The sequence below is a fragment of the Zosterops lateralis genome (genome assembly GCF_965231275.1).
Source record: "Zosterops lateralis genome assembly, chromosome: 2".
NCBI lineage: Eukaryota > Metazoa > Chordata > Aves > Passeriformes > Zosteropidae > Zosterops > Zosterops lateralis.
The window spans coordinates 6,448,934-6,474,655 of record NC_139763.1 but is presented as its reverse complement, the minus strand read 5'-3'; the positions used below and the strand labels follow the sequence as shown (position 1 = coordinate 6,474,655).

Sequence of the window (25,722 nt, the reverse complement as noted above, 5' to 3'; positions counted from 1 at the left end):
TCCAATCTGCTCTATGGAAGGAAAGGAAAATCCCAGCTTTGCAGACAAATCTATAATAATAATCTCTAAATGCACGTGGAATTTCCCTCCAAATTTACACTGGCTGGAAGCCAGGATGACAATCCTACATCCTCCACCAAAGTTAAACAACTTTCTTCTGATAACAAAAAATGAAAACCAAAACAAAAAGCACTTAACAAACACAATCAATTAAAAAAAAAAAAAATCCCACACCATCAAATCCTTGAAAAATGTGTGTATCAGAGGTTTCTAGTCAACACATTACTGGGAAATTAGAGAGAATTAAAAAAATTAAAGGCAATTCTGGTGCATTCTCCCTTAAAAGAACCCATTCTCTCTAAATTCAGAGAAATTAAAAAATAAGGATAAAAAGAGTTGAGGACTGTAAAGAGGCACCATCTGGTTGATCCAACCACCATCTTCCCACAGCTGCTCACTGATGGTAACAGCAATTTCTTCGCAAGATCATCTTTTTTCTCAGGGCACCTGAATCTGAAAATTCAGCATCTAAGAAAGCTTTGCGCCACCACAGTTTCACTTACTAGGAACTGTAGAGATGAGAAACCTTAAATTCCAGCCCTGCTGGGGTGAGGGAGTTCATGGGAAGGTTTAACCAGAGTTGAGGTCTAGCAGCAAAGGAAGGAGATGGTTAACACCGGCACAACAGCTGTTCTTTCCACCCTGGGGATTTCAGTACCATTTCTGTTGTGTGATATTTTGTTACTAAATTTTAAACCTCCTGCAGATGTGGGAAACACATGCACTTTGAAATGTTATTACATTTTATATGAACAATGACCTCTCATCCTCTGCTAAGCTTCTGTGTACAAAATTCATCCTAAAAATATCCATTTTATACAAGCAAAGCCCATGAAGGGGTGTTTTTGCACTGAATTATATAGTGGCCATGTTTTAAATTCTGTTTCTTACCACCTTGATGCTAAAAATTTCAGGAAGAATTTGATGCATAAGCAAAAAAGCTTTCAGAAAATGTCCAAAAATCCACTTTATGAACCATGCCTACTTCCACAATGACCTGGTATTTGTGCATGATTCCTTTGTAACCCCACTGGACTTGGTGATCTACACAGGGAATCTCTGAAAGTCCCCCAAAACAACAGTGCCTGCACTGAAGTACTAACTCAAATCTTCTAAATCCAACTTTTTTTCTTCTAGTCACAAAAATTAATCATTAGGAGGCTCCAGAAGCAAAAATGCTTATTCCCTCAACTCTGAGCAAGCTGAGCATGCCCAACACTCACACTCAAGCTTCTCTTCACTCACCCCAATAAAAAAATGTCACCTCATAGGCCTGGAAAGTATTCAGCCACAAATGGCATTTGCCATACACCAACTCAATCCAAGGCTTGTGGATTCATTTACAAAGCACACAATTCTCCCTTGAAAATATGGATTCACTTCAGCAAGTCATTCATGGAAGAGAAACTTTAATCCAAGGTAAGAGGTGGCACTTCACTTGTTTGAATTTGAGAAATGTGTCCTGCTCAAGAGAACGGTGGAGAAGATTCTGCTGGATTCTATACAGAAAAAATGTGCAAAATTGGTGAACTGAAAAGCAGAAAAATGTACCAACCAGTGTAAGTTATCAAAGGCAGCTCCCAAACAAAAGTGAAATGACAAAGGTAAGATAAAGGCAGAAATTAATTTATTTATACAACATTATTCCAGACATTCAATAATACTTCTTTGGAGAAAGCTTTATTACCCTAAAGCAGGGGAATTTAGGATAATTTGAGATTGTTTTTTCCATTCACTACTTGTTACAGACCTGCTTTAACAGGGCTGGTCTCCTCAGGAGTTGTGCGTCACATCAGCGGATATTATTTTCTTCTTCATTTCAAGACCTCTTAAAACTATAATGGGCCAATGGATGAGTTTTTCAAAGTGCTACTGTTGTGGCAGTTGTGTCCTGTGCTGACTGGTGTTCAGTATGACTTTGTGAAAGTGAGATTCTTTGAAATGGAAACTATCTTTTCATTAATACTGAGTTAAATTAAGATGTGGAAGATGGTTTTTCCCTCAACAAACGACCTTGGCTGTTAGTTCCCAGACACAGGCCTGAGCTTAGGCACCTTGAACCATGCATTCATTTCTCTACTCCCATTCTTCATCCACCAGATTTGTTGCCATGTGCCAAATCCCTACAACACATCTGCCCTCAGCTTCTGAAAGGGCTTTGAGCCTTTTTCCCACTTAGAACTGGTTTCACATTGGTGTATTGGAAAGACTGTGTTTCAGAACACATCCAGTCAGCTCTCTCAAGATGGAAAAGCTCAAGAAAATGCTCAGGCCAGGCTCCTTGTCCTCTGCAATGCCCCTCTCTCAAAAAGGCATGGAAAATCCTGCAGCTGGGAATCAATCAGCTTCGTATCAGCATTCACTAGAGTGTGAACAGGACAAGCAGGTGCAAATGTCTCCATTGGTCCATGATATGTTTGATACTACGCCCTAAATTTAAACTTTTCTGATTTTATTTGCCAGTTAATTTTAGCACGTTCTTTACCATTGCCCCAATGCCATCAAAGATATGGTGTAGTGCTGTTTCACACATAAATGCTGGGGTGGTCACCACCTTATTTTTTGTATCCACATGAGCTTCGTAAAAAGGAGTCAAGGAAAACACAGCACTTGCAGATGTTGCCTGCAAAATGAACCAGCACTGACAAAACCTCACAGCTCCACCATTCTATAAAAACTTCCTCCAAATATCTCATACCATCCAGCTGTAAAGACAGCTGCAACCTAAAATCCAAGCTGTGACAAGGTATTTTTGCCAGAAATACAAAAGCTGCATGAGAAACCTGCAGAAACACCCAGAAACACAACTGACGAAAGTCACTGATGGTAGTAAAATGTCTCTGCAACATTAGACTTCAGGAAAAGAATAAAGATCTCAAAGAGGACTGATGAGCCATAACTCAGATCAGTTTTATGTGCTAATTCATTCAGCACTTAGTGTACTAGTGGGTGTCCAAGGGAGGTGATTGAGAACTTTAACTCCCAGTGTGTAGTTACACAGCAGTAGTCACACAGGTGTGTACAGAGGAGTTTCTAACCCTGCAGTGCACCACTGGTGTCTGCTACCCACTGCACATTCCCATGAAAATATATCTATGTGGAAAAGCACAATGTGTTCATTCCTTTAATGACACATTTCTAAGTTGTGTCCCATCATGGAAATTACCAGGAAAGGATATGGTCACATCTTTCACACAGTGCTTTGCTCCCAGCTCTTTGATGGCTCCTGCAGTCCCAGCATAAGGCCACTTGCCACCTTCCTCTTCTTCGTGGCCCACAGTGACCTCAGCACCAGAGAGCACCTTTGCTGCCAGCACTGGGGAAATGCAGCACAGCCTGAAACAGAAGGAATTGTAAGAGTAATTATACAACAGCACTATTCCAAACTTGCTCACAGATGACAAGATTCAAATGGAACAGCCTTGAAAATTTGAGCTATATCACAAGGCAACTTCTTCCTCTCAGCATTTCCTCAGCTTCTCCTTTGACAAACACCCACACACACAAATCTTAAAAAATGCATTTAAAAAACAAAACAGAAGATATTTTTTCCAATTAGAACAACAACAGCTGCACATTTCAACAAAACACAGGTTGTCTCCATGCTCACACTTTCAAAACAAATGCCATCCACCTCACATACATACCCAATAGGTTTGCCTGCTTTGTGGAAGTCTTTCAGGACCCGCTCAACTTCTCTGTTCACCTTGCAATCCTTCCCATCAACAGCAAAGGTAGATCTGTCACAACAAAAAACTTACACAAAGCTCAGTATAAACTTACAAACAGAGGTATCTGCTATGAAACTGGCTTCAAAGGATCATCCCAAACTTAACAGATACTAAAAAAATTGGTTAAAAACACTCTGTAGATGACCATCAATGCTTTAGCCAAAATGTCTCTTTTCTAAGGCTTTGGTCTGCCAGAAAGTCCCTTACTTAATAAGAACATCTTAAAATGAGAATTATCAAATCAGCTTTCTAGGATTACTGAGAAGTTGAACAGCAATTTTTCCAAAGAAGAAAAATATGTAAGAAGAAAAGGGAAGTAACATTCATGTTTCTCAAAGCCAACAAAAAGGCATCTCAGTATTCCACATGGCTAACACTTTTTGTTCCTTTTTTTCTTTAAGCCAGCTGTCGTTTTATATTTATGAAGCAACAGGGGATTTCTTGGTAGGCAGAGAGGAAGAAACAGAGTAATAACACTACAAGCACCTGAAACCTTTTAAGTTTTACCTTCATTTCCCTCAGACCCAAAAAGAAACACCACTAGGGGGAGGCAAAAGGATTTCTTATGCATTATCTAAACTCTTAAATTCTCATCAACATTGTTCAGAGGATTTAAAACCAGAAAATGACAAGACTTTGAAAGGAGTTATCCTTACTAATTAGAGGTTACATATGTAGTAAATAAGGCCATTTATGGGTTTTATTGTGTGAATCTTGGTATATAGAATGACAGAATGGTTTGTGCTGGAAGGGACCTTGAAGATCATCTCATTCCTACCCCTCTGCCATAAGCAGGGACAACTCCCTCTGGACCAGGGTGCTCCAAGCTCCATCCAACCTGGCTTTGAACATTGCCAGGCATGGGATATCCACAGCTTCTCTGGACAACCTGTTCCAGTACCTCACCATCCTTAGAGCAAGCAGCTGCTTCTTAATATCTCACGTAAACCTATTATCTTTCAGTTTGAAGCCATTCCCCCTTGAACCATCATTTTCTGCATGTTTCCTTCAGGTACTGAAAGGCTGCAATTAGATCAGCCCAAAGCCTTCTCTCTGCCAGGCTGACTATGCATGGTTAATTATGACTATTTAGTTGAGGAATCTGATGCTTAGTTGGCACTCACAAGTTTTTAGCAGCTCCAAATCCACCAGGGAATATCACAGCATCGTGGTCTGCTGTGGTGAGCTTGGCCAGGCTTGTAATTTTACCACGAGCGATTCTTGCAGATTCCACCAAAACATTCCTTGAAGAACCAGGAATAAAACCATGTGATTAATTAAGCATTTGCACACAGAACAGTGTAAATAAAGTTTTGCAGAGGAAGAGGAGGAAGCCAGAACATTGGTAGTTAGTAATTTAGCTATTGACAGTTGTGAAATGCTACTGCTGAGAAACACAGACACTGACAAACTGTATATAATCAAGTCCAGAAAACTCATTTAGTATCTTCTCTCCAAGAAAACCACCACAGCTGGCATAAAGCTACTAAAGGCATTTAGACAAGTACTACAAGAGCCATTACAGGCTGCTACATCTGAAGAATGCCTAACACATCACAGATTTACCTTGACTCAGCTTCAGCTGGCTGCCCTTTACTGTGGTCAATGACATGCATCTGAGGGACATCTGGGGCATACATCTGAACCTCAGCTCCCCCACGGCTCAGGTGGACCAGTACACTACAAAAATGGAGATACAACATGCAGAAAACTTTAAGGGACAGGCTTTATCTGATCCCTGAATTTGCTACAAATATTCCACCCAACTGACTTTGAAAGATGAGGAAAAACACACATCCTACCAAAGCAGGCAACCAGGAACTACAAAAGCTTCCTTTCTACAAGTCCCCAGGTGTTATGGAAGAATCTCACCATTAATATAGCCATTAACATTTAATCTAGGTCTAGGTGACACTTCTCTTATTATTCACAGTAAGAGTTAATTCCACTTAAGCATTATCAATTCTGCTGTTAGATTTAGACCCAGGAACAGAAACTCAAGTGGTTCTGAAATTCAGTCTGTGTTTAACTCTCTTTAGATTGAACCTGAAACTCTGAAATTCTATTTCTGAAGAGAGTCTCTCTCAGAGTCATTGTCCTGGCATCACCTACATGGTGCTGCATCCTTGGACAATCACTGAGTTCTACATGAATGCAGCATAAGCTCAAAATTACTCTGTGAGAAAACTGTGAGAAAGTGTCACCATTCATCCCTCAGGACAATTGTGATGACCAGAGACAGCAAAACTAAATGAAACAAACTGCTGCAATGTAATAGAGACTTTTTTGGAGCCCACAGTCCCAAAAAGCAACTTACGCTGATGCCTCGTGGATTTCTGTGCCATCATAGACACCACAGCCAGACAGGACCTGCAGTGACAGAACAACAGAGGATTGCAGGTGACACAAAACTCCCCACAGGATCTTCCACAAGGTAACATTTAAAAAAAATAGTTAACAAACAACAATTTAAAAGCAATCTCTTACTATGCCAGTGAACACCATGCTGTTAGCACTGGTGTCACCACTTGACACGCTGCAGAACTGGCATTTCCTATTTATAGCAACCCAGCACAGGGCCCAGAAATCACCACTATTTATTTCCTGGCTTATACATTTATAGCACAGTTAATAAACTGACATGTTACCCTTAGGTATGCTTTTATTGTGCACACGGGGGGTTGTTCTGAGTGTCATTCATCTTGCTTATGAAGTGTCCACACCCACGTGAAACAACTTTCTCATCCAGGTGCACATCAATCAGAAGAGAGACAGAAATGCACTTTGAGGTGGCATTTAAAATAAACTATTTTACCTGCTGCTGTATTTTACCAGAGCATCTGCATCAGAGAGCAACAGCTAAATCACTTTTAATGCAATAATACAATTATGCTGAATTAGCCACACTTTTCTTTAACAATGTGGAAATAATAGTTTTAATTTGTTTATACACACCAGAGAATAAAAAGCACAAAGCAGTCAGCTACTCTTGTGTGGGTGGAGAAGCTGACAAAGTAAAAGGAAAAAATACTTTTTTTTAAAAAAAAGCCACTGTAAGAATGAAACAAAGCCAAAGAAATCCAAAGGTTTATCTAGTTCCTGAAAGTATATTGATGAACCCTTTTGGGGCTTTTCATTTGGCTTTTTGTTCTGAAAGAAAAAAATCCAGTTAGGAAGTCAATTTCCTTTTCTCTTTCTATTAATTTTATTTTTACTTTAATCCCTTCCTTCCTGGTTTTCCCTCAGTTTGGTTTTTTTTTTTTTTGAAGCTTGAAAGTTTTTTAACACAGACACATGAACAGAAACTCACAGCTGAAAAGAAACTCAAAACTGAAAAGATCTTAGCTAGTAATGTTAGACAAGGGACTTTCAGGTCACAATACCCAGGTGTCTTCTATCATGGGCATCACTTCACCAAATATCACCATCACTTCACCAAACGAGCAAGATACATCAATGTTCTTCTGGCCATGTTAATCCTGTTCTGATATTGAAAGGCTGCCTTTTACTTCATAACATTTTGTTTTATCTTTTATTTAATTTAGACTGAATAAACAGACAAGCAACTGTGCTAAGGTTATGCTCTGTGAGCAACATGTTTAAAATTTTTTTGAAACTCAGTGAAACCAAAATACTGTAACATTATTATTGTAAATTCTTCTACAGGTAAACTCCTCTGTTATTTCAGTACCTGCTTGATAAAAAAAAAATCTGTCTTTTACCACAGCCAAAAAGTTTACATCACTAATGTCAAAAAATCACATTTGTTTTCCCAGGCCTACTTAAAAAGCTTTGACTTGCTAAAATGACAGCATTCCTGTTGGGTGACTTTTTATCCATTTGGACCAGCACTCTACCCTTTCCCAAACCAATTCTGCCCCAAACAGATTTCTTCATGCAGGTAATGCCTTCTTATTCCTTTATGTTTAATGCTGTCTAGACTCTGCAAAGTTCGAGCTTCAAAGACTGTCCACTGATTTCCAAAGCTGTGTATCCATTTGGGACACCATCTACAGCCTGTGTTTTCCTTGGCTATCTGTAGCTCTTCCAGCTCCTTGCTTTCTTCTGTATTTGCAACATGTTTTACCCCCTTCCTGCCAAAAGGCATAACCCAGTTTAAATATATTCACTGCCAGCACCTCACCCACTAACACTATAAACTATTTCAAGTTAAATCTTCCTGGGCTCCTCAATACAAAGGAGACATGGAGCTCCTGGAGTGGTTTCAGAGGAGGGCAGTGAGGATGAGGGAGGGACTAAGGAATCTCTTACAAGGAAAGGCTGAGGGAATTGTTCAGCTTCCAGAGGAGATGACTGAGAGGAGACCTCACTAATGTTTACAAATATCTAAACAGGGGGTGTCAGAGGATGAACCAGGCTCTGCTGGAGGTGCCCAGCAATGGGATAAGAGGAGTGGGCATAAACTAATGCAAAGGAAGTTCCACCTGAGCATGAGGAAGAACTCCACTGTGCAGTGACCGAGCAGCGGGACAGACAGCCCAGGGAGGGCATGGAATGTCCTTCGCTGGACAAATCCAGAGCCATATGGACACAACCCTGTGCCGTGTGCTCTGGGCTGAGGCCGGACCCGGTGACCTGCTGGGTCCCTCCAACCTGACCCGTATCCTGCCATTCTCTGCTTCTTCCCAAATCAACTCCAGGCCAACAACAACTACACAGAAGCCAATTTTTACACGTTCCCCACTGCTGGTCTGGCTTCCTTTAAGTTTCTGAACTGTAAGCAGCCTTCTCTTCCCAAATTCAGCGTCTCCTCAGGGTTTCCAGCTGTTACAGCCACCAGGAGAACCTTCCCCAGGCCGCCGCCCCGCCGAGCCCTCCCCTGCCCCGGCCCCACCTCCGGAGCGACCCCGGCTGCAGGGCCGAGAGTGCTTGTGAAGAGCCAGACAGTAAAAAAACCCAAACAAACCCTTCTCCTCAGCGCTGCCCGGGCCCTCGCGCTCCTCCATTACTCACCACGGCCACGCGGGCGCCGCGGCAGCGCCGGGCGGAGGAGTGCAGGGCAGCGAGGCCGCCGGGCGCCGCTCGCCGCAGGGCCGTGCACAGCGCCGGGGCTCGGGAGCTCAGCATGGCTGAGGGCGGGGGGAGAGGCGGCGGAGGAGCCGGGAAAGGAAACGGAGGAGCCGGGAAGGGGAGCAGAGGAGCCGGGAAAAGGAGCAGGTGAGGCCCACGGGAAGCGGGACGGCCGCGCTCGGAGGCCGCTGCGCCCTTGGCGGCGCCCCCTGGAGGCCGGGAGGGGCCACTTCAAGGCCGGGACCTGCAGCCCGCGTTCCCTTTTCCCTCATTTATCGGGAATGGCAGCGGTGGGAAGGGGACTGAGTTGGTAAAAGGATAACGGTAAGAAAATACACGGGAAAAATAATGAAGTTGGCAGGCGGCACAAAACTGGGAGGAGTTGTTGGGTCCTTCGAGGGCGCGGAGGGCCTGCAGAGAGACCTTGATAAATCAGAGAGATGGGAAATCACCATCTGTATGAAGTTGAGTATTGGGAAAATGCTGGATTTTGCTGCTGGGATGGGACAGTCCTGGATGTACGGAGAGACTGGGGAATGAAAGGCTGAAAAGAAAGGTAGTAAACTATCGGAGAGTGCCCAGAGGAGGGCAATGAAGATGATGAAGGCCTTGAGGAGAAGTTTTGTTCAGCCTGGAGGAGACTGAGGGGAAACCCCATCACAGTTACCTTTAATATTTATATGTACCTCTCCTCTATTCCAACAGTGAAACATGACCAGGAAACAAATCCAGAAGAGCAGAATATGCTGAGAAAATCAGTTCTGGATCATTGGTAATATTTGCAGTTTCTTCGTTAACAAAGCCCTTTCAGCGTGTGGCTTGAAAGTGTAACAGAGACAAACACAATTCCCTGTATTTAGTTCCCCATTCTTATTAGCCAGTTCTCCCATCAGTTCACAAAAACAAAGGGAATCAAAAGTTTCAGGCTTTAATGTGTTAATAAACAACATTAAAAATAGACAATAAAGGCCTTTTATCAAAAAAAAAAAAACAAACCCAAACCAAAACAACAAAAAAACCCCACATACATTAAAAAAAAAACAAGCCATGACATTTGTAACACATTCTCTTACAGTTATATTATTGAGTTGGTAATGTCCAAATAAATTTTCGCTACAGTATCTCAAGGCTGTCCATCAAACCTCGACACAAGTTGTAAAGCCCCCTGAATCTTCTCCCATAGTTGCTGCTATAGGTTCTCATTTCTCATTTCTGAAATCTCACCATGTTTGGAGGTTATAGAACTAAGAAAACAGTGTTCCAGAAATATGTACATACTATATCCAAGTAAAATAACATTAAAACAAGTTGAGACCAGCACATTTCCAATTAAGAAAATTTTTATCCTTTTTAAAATTTAAAGTCCAGCATAGGACAAGCCTGCACTATAAAATTCACAATACTTAATGTGCAAGGCATTTTTAATAAAAAATAAACTTCTTCCAGTCATACTTCTAACTTCACTAAGAAAACTTTGTTGTTTTCTTACTTGAAATCAGGAACTAGTAAAAAAAAAAAGAAATCAGTCAGTCAAGAAATCAATGCTGTCAGGTTTACAGCCAAATGGTACAGGAAACAGGCAAAGTGCCATCCATGGCATATCCTACATTTCCTTCACTGCCTCCCATGGAACTCCACCACACTGTCAGGAATTGATGCCACTATGAGGGCCACTCGTTCTCAGTGAATACCACTGCATAAAATACTGTCTGAGGTTTTTCCATCTCACAAAGAGTAATTAGGAACTCAAATTATCCTTCATGAGCTTCTTGCATAAGATAATCACTGTCAGAATCCAATTCTTCTTCTTCTCCTGGGGTTTCCTCTGCCAGACGTTTCGTGCCCCGCTGCTGTGAAATGGCCAACGTGTATTTGATGTTGTAGATGTTCCACTCACAGCTGTAAAAATAAATGTGAAAACGTTGTTTTCCTCCTAAAATAAAAACAACTCTAAAAGAAGACTATCTCAAAAGTTTTAACAGCATGCTGTCACCCCCCCACATCAGTCCAGTTTTTGATTTAAACTTTCAAATGTAGCCATACATACAGTTTGGAAACGTCTTCAAAGTGACGCTGGATGCTCTTCTGAAGGAACTGAATCACAGGGAGCAGCTTCACTGACCTTGGATGGAGAAAAAGATGCAATTTGCAGTGCAGCTCATGTTTACATATGGAAATCTAGAACTTTTCTATACTCTCATGATTTTAACAAGCACGCAACTTCAATGCCAACTTTTTAAGATAATCTTAAAGAAACAAAAGTTCTCTGATTTTGACTCTGCCCACAATGATTGCACTCAATACAAGTAATATATTGTGAGAAATATTTTTTTCTAAGGTCAAATTGCATCTTGAAGAGCTAATTCTGCTTGCTGCAGCAATGACAGTTCCTTTCAGACAGTACAAGACTTCCTGAACAAGGGGCAGCTTGTTTTAAATTGTCCTCTTCTACTTTATCAGGAACAAAAGGAGAGATTTTGTTCCAGTCATTTCAGTAACTAAACCATTAATACTCATGTTGACACAAGGGAAGAGTTACACAATGCCCTGGTTTTTAAATTGCAGGACTCCTTCTCAGATTACCTCTCTCTTAGCCCATTTTAAATTTGTAAATTTGCCTAGCTTTATTCCTAGAAGTCTAAAAATGCCATACTAAGGGTGGGCTGAATATAATTCACAGACCAGGCCTGTGTAATTCTGAAGTACTCTGTAGGAAGGCAGAGTAGTACCAGCTATAATCACAAGCTAAGTCTGTAAAAATGCAATCAGTACCTGCACATCACCTTTCAGTTACACTTAAGATGCATAACTGTTTAAAAACACAGTTTCCAAAATCTTACTGTCACTCGTGAAATTGTTATGCAGTTATTGTCCAAGCAACTCAAGCAAAGTTTTATCTGTTGTATTTGACAAATGCTTCTGCAATTTATCTTCATAAACACAGTAAGGTATTCCAAGTCTGTCATACACACTTTTTAGAATTTTTTAGACCTTTAAGATCAAGTTCAAACTGTAACTTTTACCACTAGTACAGAAGTTGTAAAACTGAAGTATTCTAACTGTAGTGCAGGCATTATCGAGAATGTCAGTACATGTTAAGTAAAAGCCTTAAATTAACAGGTTTTTAATTTGATTATCCTTGTCAGCATTTTGACTTTCATGGGATCTCACCTTGTTTTCAGCTTCTGTCCATGCAGCATAAGCAACTTATGAGCCCAAATAAGATAGAACTCCAGGTGACAAGAGGTCTCAAATGCAGAGGCCAGGAACTCCAGTAACTTCTCTACATACAGGTCTGGCAGTGATGAGCAGACAACATCAACTGTGCAAAAAGGAAAAAAAAAAGCCCATAAAGATTCAATAGAGTTGAGTTACTATTTGGAATAACATGATAGAGACCACAGGAAAGCATAAGAAGGAAAAGAAAGCAGCACTTTGGCAAGTGGTGGGTATTTAGTGCTGTATTTCAGGGTACAGTACCACAATCTCTCAGGGGATAAATGTTCCTTCTTTGAACCTTCCAAACACTACTGTATTTAAAAGCAAGAAATCAACCCCTTCCTCTCCAAGTTCTTCCTCCTAGCAGAGTACTCTCCCCAGCAGTTCTCTTTTACTCCTTTACTTCTACCCTTTCCTCCTCTTTTCTTAAGTAACAGACTTTATTATTGCTGCTCCTGACTTCACCCAAATTTCTGTATTCAGTGGAACTAGTGATGCACAACAATCAGAGGCAGTAAGTGATACTTGAAAATACAGCAAAGTCACCTGCCCACACAGGAAGTGTCTGAATGCTGATAGCAACTGCACAGCACAAAGAAATGCAATTTAGAAGCATCCAAAATAATCTCACATATAAATAAATGATGTCACTATATACAATACACTCTCATAACCAGCTTTTGCTTAAGAAACAGGCACACAATCATCCCGTTAAAAGTGGATTACAACAGCCTCTCTTCAGTTGTACTCTGGCCTTCCAATCATCTTCTAAGCTCTCCATTAGAAGTGCTGGAGTATCAATGTCTTTTCTTGAGCTGCCAGTCCCAGAACTAGGCACAGTACTCTTGATGTGGTATCACAAGTGCTCAGCAGACAAGATTCATCATTTTCCTCAAACTGCTGATTACATCCTTGTTACTGGTTAATGGTCTTCATCACACATGCACAGTGCTAATTCAGGTTAAACTTGATGTGGCCCTCCAACATCAGCTGCTTCCAAAAAATGACATCCAAAAACTCTGCCTGCACATCTATGCCTGACAAATTTCATGCTGAAAAGTCACTAAATGAGCATGAAGTAGACTGGTAAAATTAAAACATAAATTAACCCCAAAAAGTCTACCTTTACACCTCAACTCTTTTTTGGTCACACATGTCTCTTTACAGCTTACAGCTAGCTCAGCCCAGTTTCATGGCAGATCCACTCACCTTCACCACTAGGGACAGCCTCTATGACCTCCTGAATTAATTTCTTTTCATTCAGCTTGAAGGCCATGACGATGGCCACAGTGTATTCCTTCTGACCCAGTGTTTTGCGTATATTGCTGGGTGTGACATCAATATCCAGCTCAAAAGGATCAAAAATTAGCCCAGAGTCCAGTGAATAGAGCAGGAGACCCTCTGTGGAGGTGGCTGCCCAGCTTCGTCCTAGAAGAGAAATAACGGTATTTAGTAACAAAGAAGGGTGCTCTAGAATAGAAACAGAAGAGTAATGATAATCCTCCAGTAGGATCCTTTTGCATGTTTTATATGGAATTAAAAAAATAATCCTGAATCAATTGTTGATACTAACCTGTAGGACAGAATCGCACACAAGTCACCCTTATTTCTGGTTTAAAGTGTCGATAGCTCATGTCACCTGAAAGAGAAATTTAGAAGTGATTTAATATATTCACCCCAAGTTCACAGTCTAGTCATCAACTCTGACTATGATGTTACAATTAAAAATGAGCAGCATGGTAAAACCTGGCAGAATTAAAGATCAGGTAAGGAAGGCACAGTCCATGGTCAAGAGATCCTACAGCTTAAGTGGTGGGACCAAATTTTTTAATCCTAATGTTAAAACTGAGCTCATCAAGTCAAATGCTTCTTATCTGTGTCAAAGGTTCTGATGAACATAAAAGTAGAAACAAGAAAGCAAAGCCAAAGCCATACCTCTTTTTACTCCAGGGAGAGGGATGGCAACACCTTCATCTCCTCCACCTCCTTCATCAATCAGAGCCATGCTGCCAAATTCAGTCATTTTTCTCCGATCCAAGTACTCCTGGAAAAACATGCAAGTGCCATTCACTGCACTGTATCTCTTTTCAAACAGCAGAGCTCAGTTTAGACTGTGGTTTCACATTATTATAACTTTGTTCAGCTCCAGAGATGCACTGCTTGCTTCCTCAGCTGCAGCCCTACTCTGTCCTGCAGGTTCCATAACTGCACTGGGCCAATGCAAGGGCCCTGTGGCCAGAACACTGCAATGAGATTTTAGGGACCTCTCTGGCCCCCATTTCTAAATACCCATCCAAACAGGATTCTGTTTCAAGCTGGTTCACTTTCTTTCAAGCCACATGTTGAGCTACACCAGCTCATAAACCACTGCTGACAAAGGATACTTGGAAGCACAGTCAGACATAGCCTGACATGAACAGTGGAACAAAAATCATTCTTCCTGGTAAGGGGATGGTGAAAAGTTTTACTGGAATTTTTTTCCTTCTGATGCTTTTCGTCATTCACTTTTGAAGGAATTTAATTTAGCATTTGGCAATACTCAGAAACAGAGTTTATAAAGGTCACTGATGTTGTTCTGTGTCCACAAAAAAACATTCCTTCATTTCTTTGCTAACACCAACTGACACCCGGGGAGTTAGCTTAGTACAAAATGTTGGTAATTTTAATTTTCACTTCCATTTTAAATCTCGTGCCAACTAACTTAGTATGCTTGAGAGTCCTGCCCATTCAACACAAGCACACTACAAATCTGGCAAGAGTTTCAGGAATTAATTCTGTTCCAAGAGGAATATTTCCTTCCCCCTCTTCTGCACAAAAATAAACCCATTCTTAAAAAAAGCATTCATGAATCACTCTTAATGAGATGCTATACCAAAACTGAAGTCTTGTGGGGGTGAGGAAATGAAAAAAAGACTCCCGTGCTCACATACCTCCATTGCATCTAAAGAATAGTTGCATGAAATTTCGAATTTTTTCATAAGAATCTGTTCCTTGACATTATATATACAGACAAATTTTGACAATCCACCTGCCAGAATAGATTGACCATCTGCTGAGTAGCAGAGAGTTGTAAAAGATCTGTTAAAGAAAAAGAGAAAGCAGTTTAAATTCACTGTCACATCTGAGCTAAAAGACATGAGTACAATGTGAAGACTCAGAAAATAACCACTCCATGGAAAAACTGGAGATCTTCACATGGTATACACACATACAAATTTACTACAAAGCATTTGGTGCTTTACTATGAATCACAGACAATTTGGAACTTCAACAGCTTTTTGAAATACTTCCATACCTCTGAATCTGAGTCACAGCTCAGCCAATGAGCTCTCACCTACACCATGCACGGCACTAAAAAACTGTCAGAAGAGCTACAGAAAACCCAGTCCCATGGCATATTTAAAAGACATGGTTGAGAGCTCACAAAAAATACTGCTTTTTTCCAAAAAGTTATTGTTCTTTTTTTTTTTTTTTTTTTTTTTTTTTTTTTTTAATCTGTTTTGACTGGCAGCAATATAGGAAAAAAAAACAAGGGGGAAAAAAGAGAAGAATAAAACATTTCTCTGATATACTTTCTGAGAGCACACAAATTCAGTTTGCCTTTAAATATTACTTCATGTGTATAGCAACGGGTAATGAATCCCATACTTTAATTACAAAAACATAATAGTTTCTACATACTAATGGTTGTATTAGTATTTCTGTAGGAAGATATCTACTAAAAACCTAACCCATAGCAAATAAACCACTTGGCCTGAGAAGTTAATATTATGTTGACAACCTCAGTCCATAATTGATGAGAAAGAACAAGTGCTCAGAATGCTGCTGATCAGTGAGAGAACACAGCCAACTACAAAAGGAAGGCATCTAGATGTCAGGCAGTCTTTTAAAACCCAGCCTCAGAATCAGAAATATCTGAACAGCAGATGCTCTCTGAAATCTCCATGTACAAAACAAACGGGAAAAACAACTCAAAAGCAACCCAGCATGGCACCCTCTTGTCACCCCTGGACGTACTTGCCCTTGGCCGCTGTCTTGGCTGTTATTTTATCCAGCTCCTTCCTCCCCATCTGGAGGTCGTGTCTGCCCTCAATGGAGCCAGTCTGCACTGCATTTTCATGATCCCAAAATGTTATCTGCCCATTCAAGGCAGCAACTGCCAGCTCCTTGCCATCGGGACGGAAGACGACAACAAGAACTGTGAAGAATTTAGTAACAGTTAAAAATGCAGGCACATGCTTTTCTAAGAAAATACCCTTAATTTTTCAAGGATCTTATCTCAGCTATTAGAAAAAGTTTAAGAGTAAAAAGTATGACTGAACTTTTTCCCGTGGACAACACACAGATGTTTACATTTAGTTAATTATAAAGCTGAGCTAGAATTAAATTAAAATATTTATTGTGCTGTTAACAAAGTACAAGAGTGAAGTGAATTTTTGATTTCCATTTCCATGAATCTCTCTGTATTTGACATGTTCTGTTGTTATTAATATATTTTACATAATATTTTTATATTTGATAAAAGATGAGAAATTAAACAAAAATTACCATCTGAGTTCATTATTAATGTCTCCTTAGTTCTCCAGCTGTCCAACATATCCCATAATTTGACAGTCTTATCCCAAGAGGCACTGGCTAGAACACACTTCATTGGATTAAAGGACAAGCTGCTGATGGGACCCTCATGACCTGCCAAGACCTAAGAAGAGAAGAAAAAATAACCTGGAATTAAGTGAAAGAAACTGAAATCTGTGCAGTCTGCTTTCAGTAAACTCCAGATATAGCCAATAAACCATGCCTGACCTGTCCTCACATACTTGAGACCACTTTTGGACACACGGCATGATACACATCAGTGATTCTCAACTTTTAATTTTCACAAGTTTTAAAAAAATTCCCTCAAGTGCTACCACTATATAAGCATCTACAACCACTCCTATGCACACACCTTTAGGAATGCAGTGTGCCATTTTCCTCCCTCCTTTCAAAATAATCAGACCAACTGTGAAAAACCAAGTCACTGCTCTGAGAATTCAGCATCTCCTGCAGCTGATAACACTTCAGAATAAAACCAAAAATAAAAACTGAGAATAAGAGTAAAAGAGATTTTCGTTTCATGGAGCTCCTACTCCTCAAATAAAAATATCCAGGCAAGAAACTAAACTCAAAACTCTGGAGATCCACTCAAGTATATGGTGAGTTACTGAAGTGATCTGTATTCCATGGCTGTGCCAAATTAAATTCATGAATCACTGAGCTCTTCTACTTGTACAAGATGTACAGGAATATTTAAGAATTGAACAAATAATTGAAAAATCATGTCCCTGCTCTGCTCCAGCAAAACCCTTCATGAAATCTATATCGGTCTTAATACAGCAACTACAATTTCATTACCTGCAGAAAGTATGTGGAAAAGAACATCTCTGAGCAAGGCGGGAAACACTCTCATGCCCATGTGTTAGCTCAACAATACTAGTAATTACTTCATCACTAGAAAGAGCTCATTACTCAGAAATTTTAAAAACTATTTCCCACACAAATTCAGACTGATCTCCACACAATAATTTAAAAAAAAAATGCTGAGAGCAACATAGTGTAGTTCCAGTTTTGACTATAACAAAACACTTAATGTGGTATTGAAACCCCCTGACTAATCCCCAAGTTGCTGAGTTATCACCACACTCCAGAGAGTGTTAAATTCAAGCCCTCCCAATACTGTGGGTCCTTACATCCAGCAGCCTCCCACTCTGCATTGACCAGATGAATATTTCAAAGGAATCCTGGGAACCAGCTGCCACAATCTCACCACTGGAGTCCACAGCTAAACAGGAGAACTGACTTGGTCGTGGGGATGTAAAGGTACGGAAATTCCGGTACCTGTTGAAGAGGTGAAAAGAAATTATGAGAACATCAGGTAGATTTAAATGTGTGTTTAACCAATTTATTTACAAAAGGAGTTAATTTGTTTTGTAAAGATTTCTAAGCTATGTACAGAAAAAAAATTGTTTGTATAAAATTAGATGTGATGCCTCAGCATGATTGCAAGATTCAAAAGAAGTATGAAAAAACTCTGCAGAAGTAGGAGACAGAAATACTCTGAGGAGCTTCCTTCTACTAAATAGCATATGTCAATTTTTTAGAAACATGGGCTTGTCTACACAGCCAGTTCTGTGCACAGCCATATTATACTATGGAAAGTGTTGCTAGGCAAGTGCCTTTTCCCAGTTTGTGCAAAGCCAGACAATGATCTTCTTGGATTTCCAGCGTCTTTGAGGAAAGTTCTTCCACAAGTTTCTTCACAGAAACTGGATGGACTAACACCATTCCTAATTACTACCTAAATTTAAATCAAAAGCTGTATCAAAAACCAGTAAGGCAGTGCTGCTCACCTTCCTGAGACTTCAAACAAGCAATCAGCAGTTTGCTGAATTTTTGGGGAGTGTGAAAGCTGAGGACCAAATGAGACACAAAAGGTTTCCTGCAAAGAGTTACCTGTGCAGATCAAAGGCACGCACTGTCCCATCGAGGGAAGCACTCAGAACCACATAACCAGTGGAAGTGAAAGTTACAGCAGTTACACCACTGTTGTGTTCTGTAAAGGTGACAAAACAAAAGCTGCTGGAAGTGTTCCACACTTTCACCTGCAGGACAGACAAGAAAAGACTTCTTAGAATCTCCACCATCAGCAAAGGCAGAAAATAAGGGTCAGGCAGCAGCAGAGTAAAGAAAACCTAATTCTAGATCTCTGCCACAGCATAAAAGACTTCCAGTAATAGCAGACAAGAGGCCACAAATTATCATTAAACCTCTTAAGACAATTTTGCAACATAAAAATCTAAGTGGAGATAGACACAGAGTTGAAACAAAGTTAATTTTAAAGGAAAGCAACATTTGGTGAGCATCTTGAGCTTCCAAGCTTATACTGTCTAGTAAGACATGTCAAACTCAAAACCCACTCTAAAGCCATTACAGAAGTTACAACTGAGATGATATTTCAGTTGGGGTTTCTTTTTCCTGAACAAAAATGTTATGCATTTAGTTTTCTGCAATTTGAGATTTCTGGGATCTGGCCAATCTTCACCCTGAATGGCAGAAGTCATGAACTGGCAGAAGCCATGAAGTGGCAGATCTTTTTCTGACACTTAAGAGTTTTGATACAAAATCAGCTACTATTGTTGCCCCATTTATATGCCAAGACACTGTGGCAAAACACCTCTTAAAATAAAAGCACCTGTACACACAGCCTATCATTTCAATGCAAGTCATCCATGAGAATTTAATTTAAAGGAAAAATTACAACCTTTTGGAATGGTACATTTAACAAAAAAACCCTGCACTTTTATAAAGAATTTGAAATTAATCTCATATCAAAAACAGTTATTAAAAGGGCAAGAAGTTGGGTGGTTGAAGCTCATTCATTCCAAAATATCATGGAACCATAAATAAATTAACACTTAATGAATTAGATGTTTTTGAGTTTATGGTGACTGGACCTATAATAACTAAATAAATTTTAAAATCACCTGCTAGAAAGCATAAGTGATGCCATTTGCAGACACACGTAGTAACAAAGCAAAATATATATGCTCTATAGAGAAAAATCAAAACATTTAAGGGAAGAGAGGATAAAAAATTATGACTTTATAATAAGAAAAATATGTACCAATTACAGCATCAGAGCTTTCTACATAAAAATGGAAAGCCAAGCTGCTCAGTACATTATTAAAAGTTCTCATTGCAGCAATACTGCGCCACTTACTTTGCCATCCTCCCCTCCAGTCACTATGTACTGTCCATCTGGAGAATAAGCCAAGGACACCATGCTGTTGAAATGGCCCTGCTGCTTCAGCACGTAGGACTCGCTCTGCCACTCCCACACCAGGAGCTGACCCAGACCTGAAAGCACAGCAGGGTTAACCACAACCATGAGCACAATGACCCTGCACATCCAATCCACAAAACACACAGTGGCAAGCAATGTTAAAACCCAAAGGCTGATGCAGACAGGTTGAATTCTGCATCTTTCAGGCCTAAGAAGAGCATTTTCCTTTCTTAACTTCAAGGCAATTTCCCCAAAAAATTTCCTCCATGAGCTGTTACTTGGAATAATGTTTTCAATACTACAACAGCAATGCTATCCACCAGTTGATAAATGAGCTGGAAATAAAAGCAAGGCTGCACATAAGAGTAAAATTCAGGGTTTCATGCAAACCATAATGGATAGGATGGGAATGCTGGAATGCTAGGCAGGTTTGTAAAATGCCATAGGTAACATGTGGCAAAGGAAGAGAGAACAGCCCAGAATGAAAGTAGAAATTAAGTACAAGGGATCTGGGCTCTCCCTAACTCTGTTAGAGCTTTCCTGTATAAAATATGTATTTTTTCCTGTATCAGCAAAATACTTTCCTGAATCATCAGAATTCTGTGAGATACTCATTAGTGATATTTGTTTTACTATACCTAGACACCACAGATATGACACCATCGATTATTTAACATCTGGAGTCAAAACTAGCAAGAAGAATTTGGGCCTCATGCCCACCACATTCCTTATTTTCCCCATGAATACAGACTAAAAAATACTGACAAACCTGAACATCCAAAAGCAATCCAGTCTCCAGTGCAGTTGATAGAAATAGAAGCTATCCTTTGGTCTGAAATACTGAAGTAAGAGAATTAACCAATGAACAAACTTGTGTGATAAAACTTCAAGTCTAATATTTAGTAACGCTGTTCAAGTACATTGTTTGATTATTTTACTGAACTTCTGTATGACTTGGTTCCACTCCAAATCATCAAACATCCCTAATTCAGAATGAAGGCAGAGTATCTGTATCCCAAAGATGTACTTGCCAACAGAGAGTAAAACTCCCCAAGTTTAAGAAAATAAAATAAGGGTGTCTTGTACATGGAAATTGGTTAGCTGCCATCCTACAGCCATGGAAAAGAATCTGATTTGATTTCTCAATTTAGACACAATTTACAGATAATTTTACATATACAGAACTTTCCAGCTAATACTCTCTACAAAGAAACTGAAAGTATTAAAATGAACAGAGTTAAAGAACTCTATAGCCAACAACCAGAAACTCCTGAGTAGTTTCCTTATTCAGACCTCACTTCCCAAAATAAGGAGTGGAATTATATGGTATTTATTACACAAATTTATGATTCTGCCTTTCCAGAAATTCCAGTATTAGATACTCATGTTTTAGGATTTTGTGCTCTTTTTATTCATCCTTCACTGCTTAACATGATGTGTTCTCCATCAAACAAACACGAAACCCCCACAAAGAAACCCGTATTCCCTTCCCCCACAAAAACCAACCCAAATACAGTGACAACCCCATACCTCACCTCAAGGAGTGGATCAGATTGAAATCTGGAAGCTCGTGGAGGTGAAAGATTCCAGAGGCAAAACCAGTGACTAAAAGGTGTGTTTTCTTGTGGTAGGCTGCAGCTGTCAGGTTATTAAAATCTCCCTCCTTATTGAAAAAATACCTGACACCCAAAAAAAAGGAAAAAAGGTGAATGTTAAAGAACAGTATGTTGTTAGAGCTGCATCTCCAAGCAGCTCACCAAAGAGGCTGATCAGCTATCTTTATGTCATCTCCAGAAGCCAACCAATCCCTTCTGGCAAGAAATCAAAGCCTCAAGACTTAGGGTATTGTAATAAAAATCCCATTTACACTTTCTGAGTTCCAAACAATAGCACACCACAAACAGTATTTCTTGTATTGTGAAAATTACACTTGTTATTCTGAAGGTGAAAGCCAGTGCTCATCATATAACCAAGTTAAGACAAACAGGTGTTCTACCAGAACGACTTAAAATGGGATCTGCAGTAAATTTCTAAATCCTCAGCAATTTTATACTGCTTTCAATATGTTCTACCAGATGAAAATAAAAGTGCAGTACAATAAATCCCCATTACAACTTTGATTTTTGATAACTTAGAACCACTTACTTCGCAACACGTGAATATTTAACTTTATTTCTAGTCTCTTGTTCACTTGGATCAGCTTTCCCATGAATTTCTTCACCCTTTGGCTCTTCCAACAGCTCTTCATCATCTTCTTCCTTCTTTTCCTTTGCTGCATCTTTAGGGGGCATGGGCTTCAAACCATCCAGCTCAGTGTCACACTGCCACACACACAGAGCTGCATCCTGGCTAATTGTGTACAGCTAGAATATAAACACACAAATTATTATTGTCCAATACCCACGCTCTGTGCTCTGCAAAAATATGAATATACACTTGCAAAAAGGTTAGCAAGCGCGCATTCTCTTCTCAGGATACAACCCAAGGTGCTTTGAACTAGGAGTTTTACTTGTCCTGAGAACTGGTGAATTATTTTGCCTGCCCTCAGAAAAATTCTGCAAGGACCAAACGCAACTTGATTACCAGTCAGCATAACAGCTAAGCTAAATAATTTTTTAATATTCAAAGCTGTAACATTTTGGGGGAGTAAATTTAAACATATAATCATGGCAGAGCAATCAAGAGACACTTTCGTATTTTCTAAATTCTGAGATACTGTCAAAATAGTCACCTAGAGATAAGATTCTGTTTCCACTATTTTAATATCAAAATTGAAAGCATGTTGCGTGATTATACATACATCTAGGCTGTTCTCTTCAAAAAAGCAGGCAACTATGACATCCTTATGGCCTCCAAGAGAGTAGTAGATCAAGTTTGCCCATCGTTCTGCTCCAAACACCCATGTGGACATGTCCTTGCTCCCCACTGCAAAGCACCTGCAAAAGAAAGAGCAATTCCAATCAGAACACTGGACTGCAAAACTCTTCACTGGGTGGAGAATGTTCTGAGCTCAAATCCACCAGCCACCACCTTATTTTACAAACAACAGAGTTGTAATCTGAGGGTGGAGACTGTAGCAGAGGTAGAAGGGGTTAAAACACATTCAAAAGGTCAACCCTGCTCACATTCCTAAGGTATGTTCCTTTTATGAATCACTCTGCATTTTCAAGCAAGAATCCACTGTTGATTCCCAACACATACATTTTTTACACTTTCTGATCTGCCTACTTATATTTTTTAATTAAAGACAGAATTTTTAAAGCTAGTACAATAGTTCAGAGGAAAGAAAATGGGACTGCAACATGCATTCAAATATTAACATGTGCAGAACAACTCACTTGGAATCATCAGTCCAGTCAATACAAGTTGTTTCATCATATGGGCCATAGTAGGTTTTGTCCAGGACAAATGCATTAAATTCTCTTTTCTTCCCAGGAGCATGGTACAGGTAGGCAAGGTTGTCTTTTGTGACCACAAATTTCCTGGCATAAGGTGAGGGGAAAGACATAATTGCACACAAAGCTGATAAAACAAATAACTGTTCAGTACAGACTGCAATACAATGAAACAAGACAATAATAAAGAGGTTCCTGCACTACCGAAACAATAAAAATGGATTGCTTTTGAACAAAAAGCAAAGTATCTGCAGATTGATATTATCCCCCAACTTAAGCATTATAAAAGAGAAAACCTTCAGTAAAAAACGCTGAAGTTGAATAATGAAATTGTAATTCTCAAAGCCCCAAAACAGAAGGAAAAGTTCAAACACTCAAACCAGGATATTGTATTTCCAAGGCTTTGCTTTTCTTCTTTTCTTCCCCTCTCAATTTTACAAAATTACCCTGACCAGCTCAAAATCCCCCCTCACTCATGAATAGGAAATATTCCCAGATTGGTTAGGATGTCTTCATAATTACAACTAGTTTATGGGGCAATTCCTGCTGTTCTGTTGTAAAGCATGCACTCTTTACTTACTTGCCATCAGGAGAAAAGCTGACACTGTGAACTGGCTTGTGAAAATAAAACTGATGTATCACACATTTCCCAATCAAACTCACGAGCAAGGCAGCTCCCTCTGTAAGGGCAGAAAAAAAGGATCATGAGGATAACTGAGTTCCCAAAGAAATCATAATCCTAGAAAATCTTCTTTTCTTAAAGAGGAGGGGGGAAACTTTTCAAGACAGTGTGCATAATATTATTAAAATAAAAAAATACAATCCAAATAATAAGACAAGACACTATCCAAATTCTGTAAAAAAGTTATTTTTAAGTTCTGTAAATAAAGACATCTTCCCCAAAAATTATAACGCAATTTTTAAAGCAGTCTACTTTTAATTTTGTGTTAAGGTCGAATACCTAACAATACAGATTTCCTCCTCTCAAGGCTGCATTTTTACTGAATTCTTTTACAAAACAGACATCTCTTTGTGCAAGTACCTTCATCAATGAGAATGGCAAGGCTTCCATCCGGAGAGAGCCCCACGCACACAATATTGAGCCGTGTAGCCAACGGCAACGTCTCACACTTGTTACTGCAACACAAACACAGAACAGTAAAATGGGAACAGGAATGCAGGAAGAAACATCTTCGGTGTCAATGAAAGGTTTGATATCCTCGTTAAAACCACGGACACAATTTGGACGCAAAATCCCCAGGGCTTGCTTTAGCTGTCACATCCCATGAACACAAACTATGTGAGTTGTTCAGTTCATCCTTCCTTCCCAGGAGGGTCTGTAATTCTACATAAGGAACAGGCTCCTGGCGGGATTGCGGGCACAGGGAGCCTCAATCATAACCCTGGCACCCAGGAAAGGCTGATGATGCTCCAAGTTTTGTTATATACAAACCAGAAGCACACAAAGAAACCATACAACTTAATCAAACACAAATCTATTTCTTCTCTTTTCTTTCTTTTTTTTTTTCCCTCTGAAATATACCTTTACGTAATAATTCTGCTATTCTCCACACGGGTGTACCCGCACAATACCGTGACAGGTATTGCACTAGGAAGGCTTCTACCTTTTAACGCTAAAACAGACGCTTTCCAGGATATTTTGGCAGGCCGAGCATCCCGGGGAGCCCCATGGGTCGGGCTCCACAACCTCCTTAAGAGTTTTATTCCCCCCAAAAAAACCCACGCTGGCAGCACCAGACCCTTCCCCGCCCCTGGCCGCTCTCTCACTTCTTGAGGTCGAAGAGGGAGATCCTGTTGCCGACGGGGCTGAGCAGGGAGTTGCCATCGGGGGTGAAGCTGAGGTTGCCGCGCCGGTACACGGTGCCCAGCAGGCCGGAGAACTGCGGGGGCAGGAAGGGGCAGGGTTAGCGGGGCTGGGGAGACGGGGATCGGGGGAGATAATGCTGGGAATCGGGGGGAGATGAAGGGAAGATGATGCCGGGGACGGGGGCTCCCCCCGGCCCGCGCTCACCCGGTACGCGAAGCGCATGGCGGCCACACGTGGGGAACGGCGGCTGAGGGGCGGAGCTCCGCCGCCATCCCGCGCATGCGCCGGGAGCAGGGCAGGGACGGCGGGCGGGAAGGGAGAGACCGAGGGGAGGGGAGGGGAGGGGAGGGGAGGGGAGGGGAGGGGAGGGGAGGGGAGGGGAGGGGAGGGGAGGGGAGGGGAGGGAAGGGAAGGGAAGGGAAGGGAAGGGAAGGGAAGGGAAGGGAAGGGAAGGGAAGGGAAGGGAAGGGAAGGGAAGGGAAGGGAAGGGAAGGGAAGGGAAGGGAAGGGAAGGGAAGGGAAGGGAAGGGAAGGGAAGGGAAGGGAAGGGAAGGGAAGGGAAGGGAAGGGAAGGGAAGGGAAGGGAAGGGAAGGGAAGGGAAGGGAAGGGAAGGGAGCTGCTGCCGGGCACTGTCA

The 25,722-nt window shown here is 40.6% G+C and overlaps 2 protein-coding genes across 2 annotated transcripts; both read right to left on the bottom strand.

Annotated features, from left to right (window-relative positions):
- Positions 1-1,670: 1,670 nt before the first annotated feature.
- GATD3 (glutamine amidotransferase class 1 domain containing 3) lies at positions 1,671-9,010 on the bottom strand. The gene is made up of 7 exons (XM_083883691.1): positions 8,766-9,010; positions 6,109-6,161; positions 5,358-5,471; positions 4,916-5,035; positions 3,708-3,800; positions 3,246-3,396; positions 1,671-2,683 (listed from the first exon to the last, which is right to left on the bottom strand). Exons 1-7 carry the CDS (start codon positions 8,877-8,879, stop codon positions 2,513-2,515), a joined length of 816 nt encoding a protein of 271 aa, XP_083739817.1. The 5' UTR covers positions 8,880-9,010; the 3' UTR covers positions 1,671-2,512.
- A 460-nt stretch (positions 9,011-9,470) lies between these two features.
- On the bottom strand, positions 9,471-25,347 carry PWP2 (PWP2 small subunit processome component). The gene is made up of 21 exons (XM_083854694.1): positions 25,291-25,347; positions 25,047-25,159; positions 24,301-24,395; positions 23,839-23,938; positions 23,202-23,345; positions 22,664-22,799; positions 22,009-22,226; positions 21,399-21,542; positions 20,633-20,703; positions 19,801-19,937; positions 18,534-18,682; positions 17,771-17,918; positions 16,590-16,740; positions 16,059-16,239; positions 14,972-15,119; positions 13,977-14,085; positions 13,615-13,680; positions 13,251-13,469; positions 11,994-12,144; positions 10,870-10,944; positions 9,471-10,721 (listed from the first exon to the last, which is right to left on the bottom strand). Exons 1-21 carry the CDS (start codon positions 25,306-25,308, stop codon positions 10,574-10,576), a joined length of 2,721 nt encoding a protein of 906 aa, XP_083710820.1. The 5' UTR covers positions 25,309-25,347; the 3' UTR covers positions 9,471-10,573.
- Positions 25,348-25,722: the final 375 nt, after the last annotated feature.